Here is a 19,820-nt window from a genome sequence, read left to right as displayed (position 1 = left end):
AAATAACTGCTGTGTTGTATAGCTTAATCGCGGTGTTTGGGTTTGCTCCGGAACTTACGGACACTTTCTGGGAGAGGGAGAGGAGCGTGCCTCTTGTTGTCTGTTTCACAGCGTCAATGTCGCAAGGGTATTTTCCACTGATCGACTGGTATATACCTAAATGTTTGTATTTTGCCGCTTCAGGTATTGGTGTAGAGTCGTGTGCAATCTGGAGAGGGGGTACTGCTTTGGTCCGTGTTTTGGCCAATGGTCATGACGGCACATTTGGAAGCGTTGTATGTGAAGCGCCACTTGTTGGCGTATGAGTTGCACTTCTCTGCCAATTCGTTTTAGCCGCGGCGCGAAAGCGACAGGAGAACCACGTCAGCAGCTTGGGTTGGGGAACATAAAGACAGGTTGCCGATCTGAAAGCCGTATGGGGATGTCGTGAGTTTGTTTAGCAGGTCGTTTATGTAGACGATGTAAAAGAATGGTGCACACATGCTGCCCTGCCGGTTGGCTTGTTCAATCGGAAAGGGATCCCAGACAAATCCACGTGAGAGTACGCGACTGGTGCAGTTTTGAAGTGACTCAAAGATAACTCGGAGCAACTTCCGATCCCATGGATGTTTCCATTTTTAAAACCTATTCTTAGCCCTAGTTACCTGCATATGCAGCGAACCGGAATAATTTTAACGATTTGAATGAGGTTAACCCAACGATCATTACCAAGAAATTTCGTGAAAATTTGTCATATGGTTTATTGGGGAAATGTCGTTTGAAGCAGACTAACGCCAGACGACACTCCACGACGGAAGATGGAGAGCGATTCAATACTAAAGCTCATCTTGAGCACTTTGGGCTCAGCAATATTGACAGCACCATACCTGTGTAGAAGTTGTATAAGCAATAACCTTTAATAAAATACTAACGGATGATTGAACGAATTTCTTCCTGATAAAGTTCCTGAAGTTGCATTATTCTTGCATTTTGAACTATAAAAATGATCCATATGCAGCATGTGATATGCTGGTATTGAGACCGACTCGAAAGCGCAAGAACGTATTGAAATCATGCTTTGAAGGTGCGTAAGAGTTCTTCAAAATACTGAAACAGACACACCGTGCATGGTATAACAGGTAAATTGTCTCGAGTGGTTGAGTCTTAATTTTTGTCATCAGAAAATGAAGATGTCAGATTTGACGCCTTAGCCAATTTTCTAATCAATTATTCTTTATGTTTTACAAACCCGTCTCTGTGCATGTAATCACAGAAACAAAGATAAATCAAGATCGCATGCACGAATGTTACTACATTAAAGCCTCTATATAATAGTTACTAAATGCATTTAATAAGAAACACAATTCAAGTTTATTTACAAAAACGTGGTCATCTCATGCTGGACGCAAGTTTGTTAATTTTAGGAAACAACTACAATAGTATGATGCGATTGACGTGTATGCATGCTTTCGTGCGTTAATTGTGTGATTTAAATTCATTCCTGTGTTGGTAGAACATAAAACACGCGGTTGACGCAGTGCATTCGCACGGTCGTCGCAACATCCTTTGCTTAAAAGCCACATTGCATTAAAATGATTTTTTTAATTTTTACATTGAAATTATTATCATGTTGATGTTCAAAATTTCAAACTTAAAAGGGAAAGCAACAGGGCAATCCGGTCGGAATGTATCGTCAGAGTGTGCCGATGTATTTGAACGGAGATCTGGTAGAAATAGTCGATGAAAAACAAGCAAGATAGCTCTAGTGAAAACAAATAAGTCACCATGTGACTCTCGTATCAGCATTCTCGATTAAGCCTCAACTCGGCAAATCAGTAGCGTTCTTTCAGTGTATCGACCGTCTTTCAGTCCAGTGGAGCACACAAGCTGGCGCTGACCAATCACCTCTACTACATACATAGCGCCTTGGTGCTTGTCTACTTCTATGTTGAAACATGTGAAATGCAACTGGTAAAATCGGAGTCCATTTTCCGCAAGAATGAATAAACAAGTACGTATATGTTGTTATGTTTAACACATATATTTAACGTCATAAGGTGTGAACGACGAGTTGTCAACGTGCGTTTACCGAAATATACGTGCGCTAGTCTTACGTTGTTTGTTTTAGTCGCGCGATTTCTTTAAATAATAACCGATAAGAACACGCAATCACAACTTTGTTTTATTGATTCATAATTCGTATTTTTATTTTAATTCATCATGAGTAACTCGAAATCTCATTAAAAGTAGAAAACGCATGGGTAACTCGAAATTACATTTTAATAGAAAGCGCAAAATAAACGCAATAGGTATCTTTTTAATCTCTTATTTAAGTAGAGTCATGCAGCTGTTTACATAAAATTAACCATAATTATATTACAATTTGTTTTTATGCTCCTCCAAAAAATGTTAGGGGGAGCATTTAGTCGCCGCTTCGTCTGTTCGTCCGTGTGTCCGTCCGTGCACAATTTTTGTCCGGGCTATTTCTCAGCAATTAATGACCGGAATTCAATGAAACGTTATGGGAAGCTTCACTACCAAGAGGAGATGTGCATATTATCAGTCGGTTCTGGTCGGATGATTTTTCACAGAGTTATGGCCCTTTGAAATTTTCCATTAACTGTACATATAGTGCAATTCTTGTCCGGGCTATTTCTCAGCAACTAATGACCTGAATTCAATGAAACTTTATGGGAAGCTTCACTACCAAGAGGAGATGTGCATATTATCAGCGGGTTCTGGTCGGATGATTTTTCACAGAGTTATGGCCCTTTGAATTTTTTGATACAAAATTATTGTCCTCCCAACTACAGTGCCCTCAAGACGTTTCCTTTTATCTGAATATATAGTGCAATATTATGACAAAAAACAACTTTGGGCAGCATCACCCGTCTCCGACGGTTTCTTGTTTCTCCTGTTTTGCTGTGTTTTCACGTTGCTTTTCATGTTTAGCTTTCTAAATAAAATAACTGAAAACTGCCTCAATGCCAATATCTTATCAAGATGAAACAATCACTGAAATGTGCGATGAAACAAAAACTAGGTGTGTGCCTTCGTGGTTTGAGCCTGTTTTCAGGGACTACCAGTTGTATACCAGTTTACATTTACAAACATATGCATAATACTGCATAAACAAAATATGTAACATTAGTTTTCGATACAAATAAATTTTCGCATGATTACCGTTTTGTATATGCAGTATAACTAGCCGCTACCGAATCTCTTTCAGTTATTCCCTCCACCTACCTCTCACTTGATAGCAGTGTCTATATGATATTAGTGCCTGTAGTTGAAGTAAAAACATATCATGTGTGCGAGCTTATAATAAATATTGTGATTGCTACAGTGTTATTTATAAAAAATAATTAAAGAATACAACGTGACGTCAAAAGTCCGAGAAATGCGCATAGGATCTATTACAGATATTCAATGTAATACCGGATTCGATGTCGCCCGATAAACATGTGCAAATTGAATGTGGTCACAAATGAACACAACGTATTGTGTTGTCAATATCGCGGAAATTAAATCATTTTTTTTTTTATAAATTGGGAACGCAATTGATCAATAACATATTTATTTATGATCAACATCACTTAATAAAAACATATAGAGAAGTTTTTTCTATACAATGTTTAAAACGAAAAACGCAATAAACCAACAATGAAGCAAACTTGTAAATCAATGTCAAAATAAGCACGTAAAAAAACAAAAACAAAACAAGATCGATATACAATACGCTAATACGAGCAAACATTGCAAAATAAAATCAAATGTCAATTTTATAATAACATTGATATGCGATATAAAATGATAATTAACAGATATTCGCGCAATGACTTAGCATAAAAATATACAATTATGAAATTATTGCAAAACACGATGACCAGCAATTATATATGCCTGATATGAAAAAACAGTGCAAGATAACTCTTATATGTAACACATACGTACAGTCGAATACCATTTTAGCTGATAGACATAGCCTGATATTTCTGTTGCACAGAATAAACACAAAAACATTGTCGTCATCCAAACGCAAGAAGTATACATGCATTTAATTGTGTTATTTTATGATATGCATTGAATGAAAACAAATTCGCAATAAATGGATAGTATATGTTTGCGCAATGTCTGATAAAACGTCGTTTTCGGACTAACATACAACCTTCACACGCAATAAGTAAACATGTCATTATGCTCTTTTATGATATAAATTGAATAAAAACAATGTCATAATTTAAAACATAGCGTACGTAAACTTCATATAAGGCATAACTAAAATTCCAGTCCACTCTTAGCACGTGCACTTCATTCCTGGCCATGTTTCCATACAGTGACGGTGGCTAGCTCGGTTTTGGAGCCCTCCTCAAATGGAACCTGCGCGGTTTCGATGCATGATAAACTGAAAGAGAATAGGTGCATATTTCGGGATATTGTTATAGGACATCACTTCCAATTTATTTCCATTATTACCGATAAGTTGTTGTTACAAAACAGTATGTTTATCTTCAACAGGTGTTACACCGAAGATAGATGATTTTATTTACATGTAAGCATGCAATCAAAGATAATATCAGAGACCCAATGCACTTTAAACTCGGCTGAAACTAACTAAACACGGTACCACAAATTGAATCGATACCGTAAAAATCCTGAGGTGAAAATATATTAAAAATGAAAAAAAATCAACACTACCAATTAGAACGCTTGATATTTAATATCAACTTAAGAAATGTGCTAAGTTGGTTAAGTGTTTTCTTATTGTTTGAGTTTTTTTACAATTCCTTCCCATTTTAAATGGATCTCAACTCAGAAAAGTGTGTATCCAAGTACTCCCATTGTAAAAGCAAAAGGATAATACAAAGCTCAGCCGTAACACAAATCTCATGACGTCGCTGTAAATAAAACAGTAACGCAAGTTACCCTTTCTGGTTCAGCGTCATTCCTAGCGTCTCGGCGTTCCAGCGCCCGCTCTTAGAGGCCACGACCACTAGGCCGCCTTTCCGCGTCACTTCCGCGAGGCGCAGCAGCCAGGCTGTGGAACAATTATCGAACAATGCTTAGTTACAGCGTTTAAGAATTGACTATTCTGTGTGTATTTACTTGTCCCTAAAACGATACAGTGGATTTAGGGTTAGTAAAATGTAATGCTACACATAACTTAACCCTTTGCATGCTGGGAAATTTGTCGTCTGCTAAAATGTCTTCTGCTGAATTTCTAAAATTAGCATTTTCTTCAAATTTTTTCAAAGAACACTATCAGAATAGCAAACAGTTTGGATCCTGATGAGACGCCACGTTCTGTGGCGTCTCATCTGGATCCAAACTGTTTGCAAAGGCCTTCAAAATTCGGTTCCAGCACTGAAAGGCTTAAAATTCGTTTACACGTCCAGTGAATATATCTACCGTTCAAAGACACGACTCAAGCTTATCTCTGTGTGTGCGTGTCACTGTGTTTATTAATTTTTGCGGATGCCTTCAACATTGTAAACATCGGGAGTTCTTCGTTCTTTCGACAGCAAATCGGGTCACATACCACCATTAATTTTAGTTCCCTTACAAGACGTTAGATATTCCATTATAATTAACTTAAATTTTACCTTCTCTGAAAAATAATGATGAATAAATATAAATGCAGCTTGTCATACCCTTTGGTTGCTGTGTCCTTTCAAGGAAGGTCAGTACAGTAAGGTCAAACTCCACTCCGATTTCGTTTGGCAACCACGTGAACTGAAGAGACCCATATAATGGTGATTAAAAGCGGACCAAATCTATAAATATCAGCAAGCAGATGTAGCCAATGCATTGATATACATGTATGTTAGCGTTAAGTGTACATTTTATTAATCACCAAAACAAATGAAAAATTTCTGAATGTAATAAATTAACGTTTGTTCTACACAGCTTTGTAAATTGGCATACCGGTTTGTTGTTGATTGTACCTATTACTTCAAACTTGGGCCGCGTACCTGTTTAAACATAACTTTGTCAGGCTTCACTCCCTTGTCAAGGGCTGCTGTCGTCACTTTGCCGTCCTCACTAATCACCGTGACGTCATTTCCTTTTTGGATGTACATGGCGGTCTCCAAGAAGCGAGCAACAACATCACACGCAAGTACCTGATCGAAATTAAAGAACACTTCAAGGCATATCGAGTAGTATTAGTACTGGGGTTGGCGGTGGTGGTGGTGGTGGCCGTGGCACTGGTGGTGGTGGACGTTGTTGCGGTGGTATCGGACGTGGTGGCGTTGGTGGTGTCGGTGGCAGTGGTGGTGTTCGTGGCGGTGGTGGTGTTCGTGGCGGTGGTGGTGTTCGTGGCGGTGGTGGTGTTCGTGGCGGTGGTGGTGTTCGTGGCGGTGGTGGTATTAGTGGCAGTGATGGTGGCGGACGTGGTGGTCGTGATGGTTGTGGTCGTGATGGTGGTGGCGGTGGTCGTGGCGGTGGTGGTGGTGATGATGGTTGTGGTCGTGATGGTGGTGGCGGTGGTGGATGTGGTGGTGGACGTGGTGGAGGTGGTGGTAGTGGTGGTTGTAATGGTCGTTGCAGCTTTAAATAAACCTTTACTAAACAAAATCTATTTACACAGTTGCGTCTAAGTTTGCTTCAGGCTCCGAATGATATGAATAATGATACTTAAGTACATTCAAACGATATATGTTTTACTTCAAACATATCTGCGCACGCACCTGGTTGAATGACTTGCTCATTATGAGAGGCCCCCGGCCCGAACCCGCGCCAATCCACAGACCGGACCTTGGGGCGATGCCGTTGTTCTTTACAAGATCTCGACAGAAGTCAGCTACCTGCACCGGAAATGATTTCCGATATCCAAACTCCAGTTCGAGAATTCTTTTTAACGCATTTGCCGACTCAAAATGGTAGTGAATGTTTGTCGACGGTACTAGTGTCCGCAGTAGCTTGTCTTGTGGGAGACAAAGCGCGTTTTCTGTGAATACAAACATAACTCAGCACTTTAATGAAATTCTTCTTTGAGAAAATGCACATGCATTTTGTATTACGTAAAAGACGCAATTGTTTTGGCCATAACATTAATTCGTGCAATCTTATTTATAAATGATCAGCTTAATATTCAATATGATTTTATTTCTTATACTAATGTTCTTCCATACAAGTGATCCTTGTAAAAGTGTTTTTTACAATTAACTTCTGATATAATTTATACCAGACTATTCAAAAAAGCCTGTCCATACCCCCGACGCCGAGCACGTACATGGGCGTGTCCACGATTCTTGTAGGCAACTGAAACTGTCCCGCGGCCTCCGCTGTGCGCGCTAACCGGAAGCCGGCATGCTGCAGAAAGTGACGCCTGAACGCGAAGCGCGCAAATCTAGAGGCTTCGTCGCCGGTGCTGATCCACGATCCGCCCTGAACACATAATCAAACTTGCATATGTCGGATGTTATACATAATAAATTTCAGTTAATGTAAAATTGTTATTGCATACCATTTCCACCGAGACAAATGATTCCCCCCCCCCCCATTTATTTTCAATTCAAACTGTTTTGTTCCACTTGTATTATTCCCAAACCCTAACGCTATACATCTTCCAACTTATGTATCAGTATCATGGTAATACTTATTACAGGAACTGTTTGTCTTTCGGAAAGAACCATATACCACTCCCAATGGAAATATCCTTTCGATTGTATATTGTAAATGTTGACCTAAACAAAGGCCGCTGATAGTTGATAAGAGTGTCAGGTTGTCTCACTGTAAGTGTCTTGATAATTTCGATATTATATATAATAAATACTCACATACGACATTATCTTACCAGAATTATGTTGTGTCTGCCGTCGTAGCATGGTGTGGAAAAGTCATCGTATAGCCAGTGCGTTTCATTGCAAAGACCGTTAAAATGGTCCTCGGTCCACTGCCAGACGTTGCCAAACACGTCGTGAAACCCATGCTCGTTAGCCGGGAGCAAGTCCACGGGCTGCGAAAGTTATTCATATATAACTATTTAGTCACGCACAAAATGTTAAATATATAAGAAAAATACATACAAAGGACTATTATTGATTTTGTTACAAAAGACGTTTGTACTCGTCATGACGCAATGTATTACTGATAAAAAAAGAAAGGTGTAACAAACAAAAAAGAGTATAAACATCGTCACAATCGAAACATTCAACACAATTCATTCTCTTTCAAACACATATGCATTTGTAAATCTTGTTCATATACACAAATCAGAATTAAGATCCGGGTTCAATAATAAGAAAAAATCTGGTGAAATTAGAATAAATAAAAACATAATTCAGGTACTTCACTCACTGTGGATGAGCCGAACTTCATGTTGTAGTTGTATGGCTGAGAACCAGCTGTGAAGACATGGTCAGTCTTGGTTCCGGCTTGTGGGTTCTCCTTAAGCAATATTAATGTAATGTCAAATTAAAAAGCTATGCTAGAAAATGAAAGTTAGTACATTTCTTGACATATTTATTTATTTTAACCTTTAAGTCGGGCTAAGTTTGAATGACTGAAAACTGACAATTCATAAAAAAATGAGACATTGTTTAGAGTAAAGAGTTCTCATACTTTGGCAAATATACATCTTAGTGTACTAGAAAACCTTCTTCAAGACAGTCTATGTTCCGAGAGCTCGAAATATTTGAAATTATTGACAAAATGTCTAATGTGTTCTTCGATACAAATCCCTAAGATTGAGTGGTCAGCATAATGCCAACCTGCGCGCCTCTAATGACGTTGTGTTCGGCCTCCAGAAGAAGTCTGTACTCAGGCCCTTTCCACTGGCAGTAAGCCCGGGCCTCGTGGTAGTTCACTTCCACAGGCCAGGACCACGGCATATCTAAGTTGTCCCACATCGCGCGGTATCTGCGTAGCAAAATGACATTAACTCATATCATATAACAATTCTCGTTGATTGTTAAATGGCTACGCACGCGACTTCGTGTGTATACAAGTAGGTTATGTTTTATAATTAGTTTCTTTCTTCGTGTATTAATGTATCATAAATACCTATGCGTGGTTCGCTTTTTTGTTTGTTGTTGATGTTGTCTTGATCTTATGTGTGTACATATATGATTCATTTCTATTGTATTTTCTTTCTTGTACTAAGAATGACACTTAATGTATACTATAGCTATTGGTCGCTCACTTGTATTCGGCGTCTGTCGCTGTCTCGCCCACGCTGCCCTCTTGGAGGCTACAGTGGCTGTATGTAGCCAGATCCGTCCCACATCCACTCTTACAGCCTACATTAAGAACACAGTTTACACTTAATCCTATGTCCTTGGAGTTTAATTATGTAACGGCCAATTTTTACCGTATTTTTATGCAATTTTTAGTTGAGTTTTTCTTTCAAGGCCAAGTATCAGATTTAAGATAAATGTGTCTTCTTTTGAAATCGGAATAAAAATATGTCATGCAACTTCTAAGAAAATCGCATTCACCCACATTCAAGAATCTTCGAAAAACACGGTTTCGGCAGTAAGATTTCGACAAAAGCACAGTACTACAATGAACGCACAATAGACTTTCTTTTGCGAAGCGATGTTCGATTATCTAATTTATAAAAAATACCGAGTACGAATAGGAAATATACACTGCTTCAATCATGAAAATGCACTTATTGGTATTTGTAAATGCACACTTAACAAACTTTCAACATTAATATCTCGCGCGTTCTTATCATAACAGCATGCTTGCGCTCACTCACCACTGTTGCACACCCAGAACATAGGATGTTTAGACTCCCGGAAGCTCCTCCAGTGCCATCCCTCGTCCGTCCAGAGCTCCGGGCGGCTGTAACCGCCAGCCCGTATGAAGTCCAGGAAGTCGCCATTAGTCACCAGGAACTTCGAGGCCTCGAACGCTGGTACGCTGGTGAATGCGAAGTAAAGAAAAGAGGTTAACAAATGGACAGATATTGGAAATACACTCACCTTTTGGTTGCGGTTACGTGATGTATTGTGTATTAACTTATATTATAAGCTAAAATCATCAATAATGGCATCTAAGTTTTTCGAGCATTTGATCGTCTTATGTAACGTAACAAGGGACACAACTAGTTGTTCATAAATGCTTTGAGCATTAACCCATTTATGCCTAGCGTCTAGAAAAAAGGCCTTGGCAAACAGCGTAGACCCAGATGAGACGCCGCATGATGCGGCGTCTCATCAAGGCCTGCGCTGTTTGCTTAAAGGAATTTCTGTAAGAAATATTCTAAATATAGAAATAAAATGTACTCGACATCCCTAATTTTGGAAATAAATTGATCCAATTAAGAAGGATGGGAGAGTCCACTAGGCATAAATGGGTTGAGTACATTAGAACAGATCCAAACGACCAGGAGTGTCAACAGCTGGGATGTTGCTTATTACAAGTAGGGACGCAACGAGTTTTATAAGCGATCCATATAAATGGCGTGTACACTCCAGAGTTAAAATCGTCTCACAAAATTATTGTATTACTTGTTGTTATTCAGTCAAGAGTTAAGACGACCACAACATAGCTTTAACGGCTTAACGTGTTATAAGCGTAAAATAGTAGATTAACTGTGGCATTGCGTTGCAGCAAGGCAAGCAAGAGGAATCTTATTTACAGTGCAAGTAATTCATTCTGAACGTGCCTAAACATTGGTCATTTTAAGCACGTTTAACAAAACGTGATCCTCTTGTTGCTGGTCTTATGTAAAACTTAAGTGTATCACCGTGTCCCAAAATAGTAACATTTCGTTTGACGTAAATGTCATTACGTAAAAAAAACATAATCAAATTGGCATTGCGTCATAATATCACACCGTCATAAAACTAATGCACAATATTTGGATTTTTACCAGAGCCTTTAAGTTTCTGTTGTACAACGATCAACGGGCTATTACTGCACATTGCGGCGTAGCAATAAAAACACAGATTTAAAGCAGAGCACTCAACAAACTCACAAGCAAGTCACGTGGCCATATTCATTGTCCCAACCATATGAAGGAAAATCTGTTGGCTTTCCGAACGTCACTTTCTGTCCGTTGACACGCAACATCAGGTCTGTCTGTGGTAAGCTTTCTAGAATATTGAGATATGAATAAAAGTGAAGTCGTCGACACAAGTTCGCATAATTAGACATTTGATGTGAATAATGCAATATTGTGTTAACAAGTCTGATGGTTTTAACGGTGAGACCTATTATGGTACAGAGGTTTAATATCTGGCTTCTGTTCCATCAGGTTGCCATGATTGAAAGCTAATTGAACCGCGTCATGCGAAAATAGGGCTTTTGCTACGTGCGACCAAAGTCGCTGCAGACCAGGCTGTGTATGAGCGCAATCTGGTCAGCTGCGTTCCTGTCACCTATACAGTCGCGCATGGTTACTTGGTCTCATTAGATGACAGGGTAGCTCCTGGTTGCATTGCGATAATGTGCATGCTGTCATGTAATGTCATACCCATTTTCGTACGACACTGCTAATTTAAGTTTTAATTGAGTCAACAATTGGACAAGTAGCTTTACAATATCTGGAGCGTGTTGGGAAGTCGCGGATGATTATGTATTACTTCCTATTTTGATAAAAAGGTTATATGAATGTAGAACTTGGTATTCTGGAATAAATCGCAAATAAATAATATCAGTAGGTGAGTTGTCAGTAAATTTTACCCGTTTGCTTTGGCGCGTATTTCCAGCCTTCAGGTCTGTTGACTAGCCCAATCGGTAGTTGACGAATTAGAACGGAAGAAGTTTCCAGGTGGATTCTTTCATGCTCAAACCCCATCAAAAGAGCCCACTAAAGGTTAGAACAGGTGAAATAAAATACTACCAGAATATACGCAGGTGAAATAAAATGCAACCAGAATATAAGCAATCTCTTTAAACCCCAATACTTTATATAAATGTAGATTCGAAGAAACATTTTTGCTAGCATTAAAGCAGCCTTTTCAGGTTTTGGTAAATTGACAAAATTATTAAAAAAAGCTTTAGATTCGCAAATTTTCGTTGTAACTATTATACTTGTGAGGAAACAGTAATACTGAATATTAACCATGCTAAGACATATCCATTATATGCACCTTTTGACGATTTAAAAACATGACGATTACAAAGCGTTGCAACGCGAAACGATTGAATAATTTGGAGAGTTCTGTTGCTTTCCTATATTTTGTGATACTACGAGGATTGCTTATATTAAGTATTAAATAACTCATTCATGGTATGAGCTCGGATAGCTGAGTGGTCTAAGCGATAAACTTTTACTCCGGGGGTCAATGGTTAGAACCCAGTTGAGGGTTACTTTTTTTTCTTTCTTTAATTTTATTCTTGTTTTTTACTTGAGCTTTTTAGAGCTAATGCTTACATTTATCAATATAAAGCATTTAATGACAAACTTCAATACATGCCAAAATTTGTGAAAAAGCCCATTTAAAATTAAGATATTCATAGGACATTACTTAAAGTAACATTACTATTCAAAAACAACGAAAATTTCGTACAATTGTTCGTAAAATAAACTTAACCAATTAAAAATCAGTGTTCCTTATGGCAATTGCCGAAATTTTAACGTCAGATGTGGTCTGGTAAAATAGATGTTTGTGGATACAAAATGCTCGTTTTTATTATTGTATTGCATATCTATTCATACGACACATGAACACTAAAATGGTGTTCGTGTGTCGTATGAATATATATATTCGCGGGAATTAATTGTGGCCACAAATAAATAAAAACGAGCATTTTGTATCTACAAAAATCTATGTAATCATACCACATCTAGCGTTGAAATTTTGGCTATTGCTATAAGGAACACTGATTGTTTAGGTGTTATCTTTATTTTACGAAATACTTAAAGAAATTTTCGTTGATTTTGAGCGTTATAGAGACTTTAAACGAATTCTTTGGTGATATTTTTTTGACTGAGAAATCGCCATTCCTTACCCAGGGGCTTTTCATGTTGATAGGCAGGTCGAGAGGCGTGTCGCGTATGATCGCGCGGATAACCTCGCGCACCTTCCGGCGGTACTCGACGACCTCCCCGACAGGCGGCCACTTATAGGAGCCGCCCATCCTGTAGTTCTCCTGCAATACGCATGCGTGCGGAACATAGGTTACTCCGGATGTGAGGTGTTTGTTCGGTAGAAAAATTTAAGTCGTGTTAAGAATTAAAATTTAACTACATTTTGTACTTTGATCTAAAGCATACGTTGTGTTTTAGTTTTGTATTGTGTACATAAAAGTTATTCACGGTACTGAAGTTGATAACTTGCAAGTCCAAGAAATTCATCAGCTTGTATTCTTTAGTACCAGACATCTTTGTCCATTACTCGTTTAACCCATTTATGCCTTGCGTCTAGAAAAAAGGCATGCTGCGGCGTCTCATCTGGGTCTGTGCTGTTTGCTTAAAACGAATTTCTGTAAGAAATATTCTAAATATAGAAATAAATATAATAGACATCCTTAATTTTGGAAATCAATTGATCCAATTTAGAAGGATGGGAGAGTCCACTAGGCATAAATGGGTTAAAACAGCACTGTACAAATAATTAAAATGACATTGTGCCTAAGGAAATGTACGCTTATGTGTTGTATGCATCAGTTTATGTATGATAAAATGACCTGAATGTATCAGAACTTCGCTTAATGTGTCGTCCCATGACATTTCGTCCACTCCTGTTTCGAACATCTTTTCAAATTCAAAATTGATCCGCCCCTAAAAGAAACAAAAGTGGTTCATCGTTTAACTTCGTCAACACAAAACTTGACAGGAAAACAAACCACAACTTTATCATGCGTGTAATTTGCCTGTTTGAATTACATCACTAACTCAGCTATTTTCAAATGAAACAAAAACGTCTCAAGCGCCGCCAAGCACCACTATTAAACCATCGAGCCCTTAGCTGCAATAAAACAGGAATGCAACCGTGTACCTTAAGCAGGCCGGCCAGCGCCAGTTTGTTGACGTAGACGACGGCAGTGTGGCCGTAGTAGAAGATGAGCGGCAGGCGGAGACGGTCCGGACACTTGTAGAACACGCTCTCATCTAGAACAGTAAAACGTGCAGGCAACGTTCAAATACGCCAATCAATACGCAATCCAATAAGCAGATATATGCACCAATCTCGAACATGTTAAGTCCGAAAATAACACACTGGCGTTCCGGATCCGCTAATTTAATCTCAAGCTTTAATTCTGGAATGTTCAGAAAATTAAGCGTTTAAGTGTGCATATCCATGTAAAAATACAATTGTTGATAAAAATCGTTAATAATTTTATACACCCTTTTAAGAGAAAAAAATAAAAATAAAACTGCGTCGTCTATACTAAAACATCCATACGACTTTCTGTTATAAATTTATGGATCCTGATCCCTGATTGTCACATATGTATGACCTCATGTAACTGATTGTTATTAACATTAAGGCCGTGCTCTGTGAAAAGGGAGTTTAATATATATGCGGAAAGTAATGTCTCATATTAGCCTGTGCAGTACGCACAGGCTAATCAGGGAAGACACTTTCCGCTTAAACTGGATTTTTGCTTAGATGAGACTCTCTTTAAACGAAAAACATACTAAAAGCGAACAGTGTCGTCCCTTATTAGCCTGTGCGAACTGCACAGGCTAAACTGGGACGAAACTTTACGCACATATATTAAACCGAGCACGGCCCAATTATGGACTCAGGTAATCTTCATACCTTTTAGGGCAGTAAATAGACTCTCGTTCAGACTATAGCTGTTCTCGAAGTACGCCAATAGATCGCTGCAAAATCAATCAGAAGAGGAATTAACAAGCGAAATATTATACTGATCACATGCGTATAAGCATAGACAGTGCGTCCTGCACACGTACATAAAAAGTGCGTACCCGGAGAGCACCCGATGTAAATTTGCATTTTTATGATATTTTTTGTGTGTCTATCATAGAAGTTTTTTCAAACAATGAAGTCATTAACACGAGCATAAATGTCGTCACTTATCAGTCCATGCGGACTGGTCGTGCTATAAGATTACAACATTTAACGAACGTGCGTTATGGCCGGTTTTCCGATTACACGCCCCATATATTACACGCTTTATAAATATTCTGAAGAACAAAATGTCATAAAAATGTGGCATGTACATGTTTTCCATACCTGAAACCAGTTTTATATACCTCATATCAGTATGGAACGAGATAATTACACATTATCTCAATTTCAATATCACAACAAGTCAAGGTTGTACCTTTTAGAGCACTGACTGAGGTCGGGCGGGGTCAAAGAGGTGAAGGTCAATTCTCCGGTAAGAACGTGATGCAACATTGTGGCTGTAAGTGTGGCTGTAGGGAGGGAAAATAAACCCTATCTGAAATGGAAAACGGCTCATGGGTGTCGCAATCTCTATACTACATATCGAAAAATAACGGCTCACATAACTGTATGGTCTATGTAGTATTATATAATGTTATATATGCAAGAAGTAGTAGTGATGATTGTGTTGGTGGTAGCAGCAGCAGCGTAAATAGTAGTAGTAGTAGTAGTAGTAGTAGTAGTAGTAGTAGTAGTAGTAGTAGTAGTAGTAGTAGTAGTAGTAGTAGTAGTAGTAGTAGTAGAAGTAGTAGTAGTAGTAGTGGTAGTAGTAGTAGTAGTAGTAGTAGTAGTAGTAGTATAGTAGTAGTAGTAGTAGTAGTAGTAGAAGCAGCAGCAGCAGCAGCAGAAGAAGAATTGGTAGTAGTAGTAGTGCTGCTGATGCTGCTCATAATGCTCTAACTTACTTGCAGTTGAAACATGCTTAAAATAAACTAGCTGCTTCTCTGTACATACTTGCCTAATGTCAAATGTACAGTATATGGAGGAAACGGTCAATTTGAAGTCCAGTCTAACTATTTAGACATTTTATTTGCTTGATAGACGAACAACTTAAAAATCACCAAATAAACAAAATCAATAGTTGTCTTGCTGTCTGTAATATGCCTTACAAAGTGCATTTTGCGTATACCAGTTTTACCGATATCCTTGTTTAGGAGTGTCTATTAATAAGTGAATCACAAGCACAGACATATGCTTATATAATTGAGCCAAATTTATATCTTACTCAACACGAAAATGAGAGTTTATTTTCAAGAACAATTTAGGAACAAATGGCGTTCATCTTAAGTCTGTCATTCAAACATCAAAAGGCAATAACTTTTATTTAAGAACGTGAATGGTTATGAGAATCATAGTGCACATCACTTCTCCTCATAGAAAGAGAGTTCAGTACAGTTTTAGGTGTTAACTCGTATATTCGAAAAAGATGCGTTATTACATTATAACTGAACTGAAAATACATCAGCAGTAAGCGAACGACTGATGCCTAGAGGATTATGATGTCAATTTAACGCATGCATGTGTACGGCAGTTTGAAAAAAAGGAAATTTCAGCAAACATACTTCAATAATTTGGTAAATTAGGCAACAGTCTCGCTTGAAGCCAACAACCACAGAAACGGCGGAATTATCAAACTAATATTACGGTAGGTATTATAAAGAGTAAGTTGGTAGCCAAAGATGATTCATTCCATTAAAGGATTGCAACAAATAACGAGGCGCTGATAATATTAGTTAGCATTAAGTTGCATTGTACTGCTTAATAAATCATTTCTGTAAAGCTGTAAAACAAAACGATTGAGGTTGACAACAATTACTAATAGGAAGCAAATATTTTAATACGCATTTTTTTATTATCTCAAATTAAAATTCGGATTCAAGCCCACCCGTACGAGTCAGGAATCCGTTCCAAATATTTTGTGAGAAACCATGATAACGACAATACTGCTCATAATAACCATACTGTCATCAGTTCTATGACTGAAATAGTAAATGATATTGTTTTGTGCAGTTGCTCTGACACGTGTCTCCGACGTGCATATTATTTGTAAAAAGATACCAACTATTTTATAAAACAGGACAAGATATTGCTTTGTTCAGAGTTCTAAACCTTAACTCGAAAACTGGAAAACATTCATCAATATTCTCAATTAAGGTCCATTAAGTGACGGAAAACGATGATTAATAATTTTCACTTATAGTGTACGCATGCAATATAACAATATACTTTTAGACTAATAGCTGCGTTCAACCGCAAGATAATTATAATTCTTAAAGTATATATATAAGTAAAAAAGTATTAAAGTATATATATATATATATATATATATATATATATATATATATATATATATATATATATATATATATATATATATATATATATATATATATAACATTTTAAGAATAATAATTATCTTGCGGTTCAACGCATATGTTCATTCCAAGGATAGCATACGCAATGACAATTTTGCAGAATGCACATACGTTGCAGACAAGATTTTCTTATTCTGGCTAGAATATTGCTAAATGTGTAGTTACTGACGCAGCAGTTATATACATACAAAACATACCGTTTTAACACTTTAAGCTACAAAACTTACTCCGTTTCAATCACTTTTATCCAACTTTTAGGTTTAAATTATTAAAAAATCATATTCAAATCTATAAGCATTTCACCTACCGTTCGCAGCGAATTCTCAATAAGTAATGAAAACCAACAGATCACGTTAATCTATTGTATGTCACACCTCCACCTGCGGAGCGATCTCATTGGTCAGACATAGGGGGTGTGTAATCAGCTGTAAACAAAGTCACGTGTACCGCACAGTCGGCCTGGTGATGAATCAACTGTGAAACGTGATTTAACCCTTTCAGTGCGGGAACCGGATTTTGAAGGCCTTTGCAAACAGTTTGGATCCAGATGAGACGCCACAGAACGTGGCGTCTCATCAGGATCCAAACTGTTTGCTATTCTGATAGTGTTCTTTGAAAAAAAATCGAAGAAAATGCTAATTTTAGAAATTCAGCAGAAGACATTTTAGCAGACGACAAATTTCCCAGCATGCAAAGGGTGAAGTAAAATACTACTGGATATTGTTTTATAACATCATTTTGAATTGATCCTTTACATTGAGTGGCATTTCAAGGAGTTCTAAAACATAGTAATATATATGGAGTAAACTTTGCTCATATTACACGTTACATAGATTGCCTATCGAATGAGTAATCGTTTTTCCAATAAAAATCAACCCGATGTCATTGGTGTTCTCATATTTAACCGGTGTTTTGTATATGCGTGAGGCGGTAAAACATAAGGCAGGGTACTATGGGTTAAAATTATCAATACTTCATATTGGGTTGGTTTTCATTTAAAACACGGTACCTATTTTATCACAATTGTTTGGATCGTTTCCAGCTTAATAACACGATATAGGAACATTAAATAGAACATTCATGTTCTGTAAAATGCTCCGTTCTTACTTTCGTTTCGACGGTCGAAAATTACCTTGACATTAAAACGTCCGGAAGATGTCCCATGTTCACTTCCGGGTACATTTGGTTGACTTTAGCGCGAAATAAAATGGGCCTCCCTCTGTGAAAATGGGGGTTAAACTTTAATGCATTTGCTTTGAGTGTCGCCCCCAGGTAAGCCTGTGTAATCCACACAGGCTAATCGGGGTTTAAAGAAAGACTGGTCTTGACGAAAATCAAGTTTAGGCAGAAATTGTCGTCCCTGATTAGCATTTGCGGATTGCAAAGGCTTAAAAAGCTTACTCGACCTTCATTACATATAATTTTACTAGTTTGAGCGCAGCGAATTTGAGGAAAATTATTTTCATTGAATACGAAAGTCTCCTGTAGGGGTTGCTCAGTGTATAGTATTGGCGGGTAAATATGCTTGTGGAATAGCCATTCGGCTTTGCGATACGAACCAGAGAATTAGTTAATTTTCCTAATATCATTGGATATACAATTATGACAAGTTTTCTCATGAAAAAAATATTATATTCAGGAATATAGTCAGTTTTTTGTGTGTAAACTATATTAGCTTTAGTCCATGTATGATTTATGAAATTTATATCAAAATGTAAATTGTTCACATTTGTTTATTGTCATACGTTAAAAATGTGTAATCTGGTCGTACGCATAGATACCATATTCATCTGGTCGTACGCGTAGATACCAACATAAAAGCAGTATTTTCAATATATATCGTTGTGCTTGTTGTTTATTTAGGAGAAGTATACGGTATAGGGGAACCGTATTGTCGCTGAATTAATATTGCTGCAGGGAAAAATATTTATCTGAATCTATAACGATTTTTTTTCATATTTATTAAAGCTGCACTTATCATATTTTGTTACATGTTTTGAATTCCACTGTTCGAAGTGATAAAATCATTTTAGTAGTAGAAGTAGTAGGGGTAGTAGTGGTAGTAGTAGTGGTAGTAGTAGTAGTAGTAGTAGTAGTAGTAGTAGTAGTAGTAGTAGTAGTAGTAGTAGTAGTAGTAGTAGTAGTAGTAGTAGTAGTAGTAGTAGTAGAAGTGGTAGTAGTAGTAGTAGTAGTAGTAGTAGTAGTAGTAGTAGTAGTAGTAGTAGTAGTAGTAGTAGTAGTAGTAGTAGTAGTAGTAGTAGTAGAAGTAGTAGTAGTAGTAGTAGTAGGTAGTAGTAGTAGTAGTAGTAGTAGTAGTAGTAGTGGTAGTGGTAGTAGTAGTAGTAGTAGTAGTAGTAGTAGTAGTAGTAGTAGTAGTAGTAGTAGTAGTAGTAGTAGTACTAGTAGTAGTAGTAGTAGTAGAAGTAGTAGTAGTAGTAGTAGTAGTAGTAGTAGTAGTAGTAGTAGTAGTAGTAGTAGTAGTAGTAGTAGTAGTAGTAGTAGTAGTAGTAGTAGTGGTGGTGTGGTGGTGGTAGTAGTAGTTGAACAACTTAAAACACAATAATAATTATGTTTATAGTTGAGCTTGTGCCTTTAAACTGCTCTACAAATTGCACTGAGTATCAATCCGTTATTCTGATAACTGCTA

General features: G+C 37.6%; 1 protein-coding gene across 2 annotated transcripts; it reads right to left on the bottom strand.

Annotated features, from left to right (window-relative positions):
• Positions 1-3,539: 3,539 nt before the first annotated feature.
• On the bottom strand, positions 3,540-17,600 carry LOC127841468 (uncharacterized). 2 transcript variants are annotated; one of them, XM_052370292.1, is made up of 19 exons: positions 17,481-17,600; positions 15,175-15,294; positions 14,646-14,710; positions 13,878-13,990; positions 13,592-13,660; positions 12,889-13,029; positions 11,617-11,743; positions 10,910-11,027; positions 9,686-9,849; positions 9,125-9,221; positions 8,694-8,841; positions 8,281-8,370; positions 7,778-7,939; positions 7,194-7,368; positions 6,669-6,928; positions 5,952-6,101; positions 5,631-5,712; positions 4,906-5,017; positions 3,540-4,384 (listed from the first exon to the last, which is right to left on the bottom strand). In XM_052370292.1, exons 2-19 carry the CDS (start codon positions 15,249-15,251, stop codon positions 4,291-4,293), a joined length of 2,244 nt encoding a protein of 747 aa, XP_052226252.1. In that variant the 5' UTR covers positions 15,252-15,294; positions 17,481-17,600; the 3' UTR covers positions 3,540-4,290. The 2 variants fall into 2 exon arrangements, with proteins under 2 accessions (XP_052226252.1, XP_052226253.1); XM_052370293.1 differs by lacking the exon at positions 17,481-17,600 and adding an exon at positions 17,401-17,419.
• Positions 17,601-19,820: the final 2,220 nt, after the last annotated feature.

This window comes from Dreissena polymorpha, chromosome 8 (genome assembly GCF_020536995.1).
Source record: "Dreissena polymorpha isolate Duluth1 chromosome 8, UMN_Dpol_1.0, whole genome shotgun sequence".
Lineage (NCBI taxonomy): Eukaryota > Metazoa > Mollusca > Bivalvia > Myida > Dreissenidae > Dreissena > Dreissena polymorpha.
Note: the sequence above shows the minus strand (reverse complement) of the source record. Positions and strands in the feature narration are given on the sequence as shown.

Excerpts from the sequence above, each read along its gene's own strand:
- LOC127841468 (XM_052370292.1), bottom strand. The coding sequence starts at position 15,251 with ATGTTGCATCACGTTCTTACCGGAGAATTGACCTTCACCTCTTTGACC. Across the intron at positions 13,030-13,591 it reads AAATGTCATGGGACGACACA|GAGAACTACAGGATGGGCGG; the intron begins TTAAGCGAAGTT and ends TGCGTATTGCAG. Across the intron at positions 5,713-5,951 it reads ACAAAGTTATGTTTAAACAG|TTCACGTGGTTGCCAAACGA; the intron begins GTACGCGGCCCA and ends GGGTCTCTTCAG.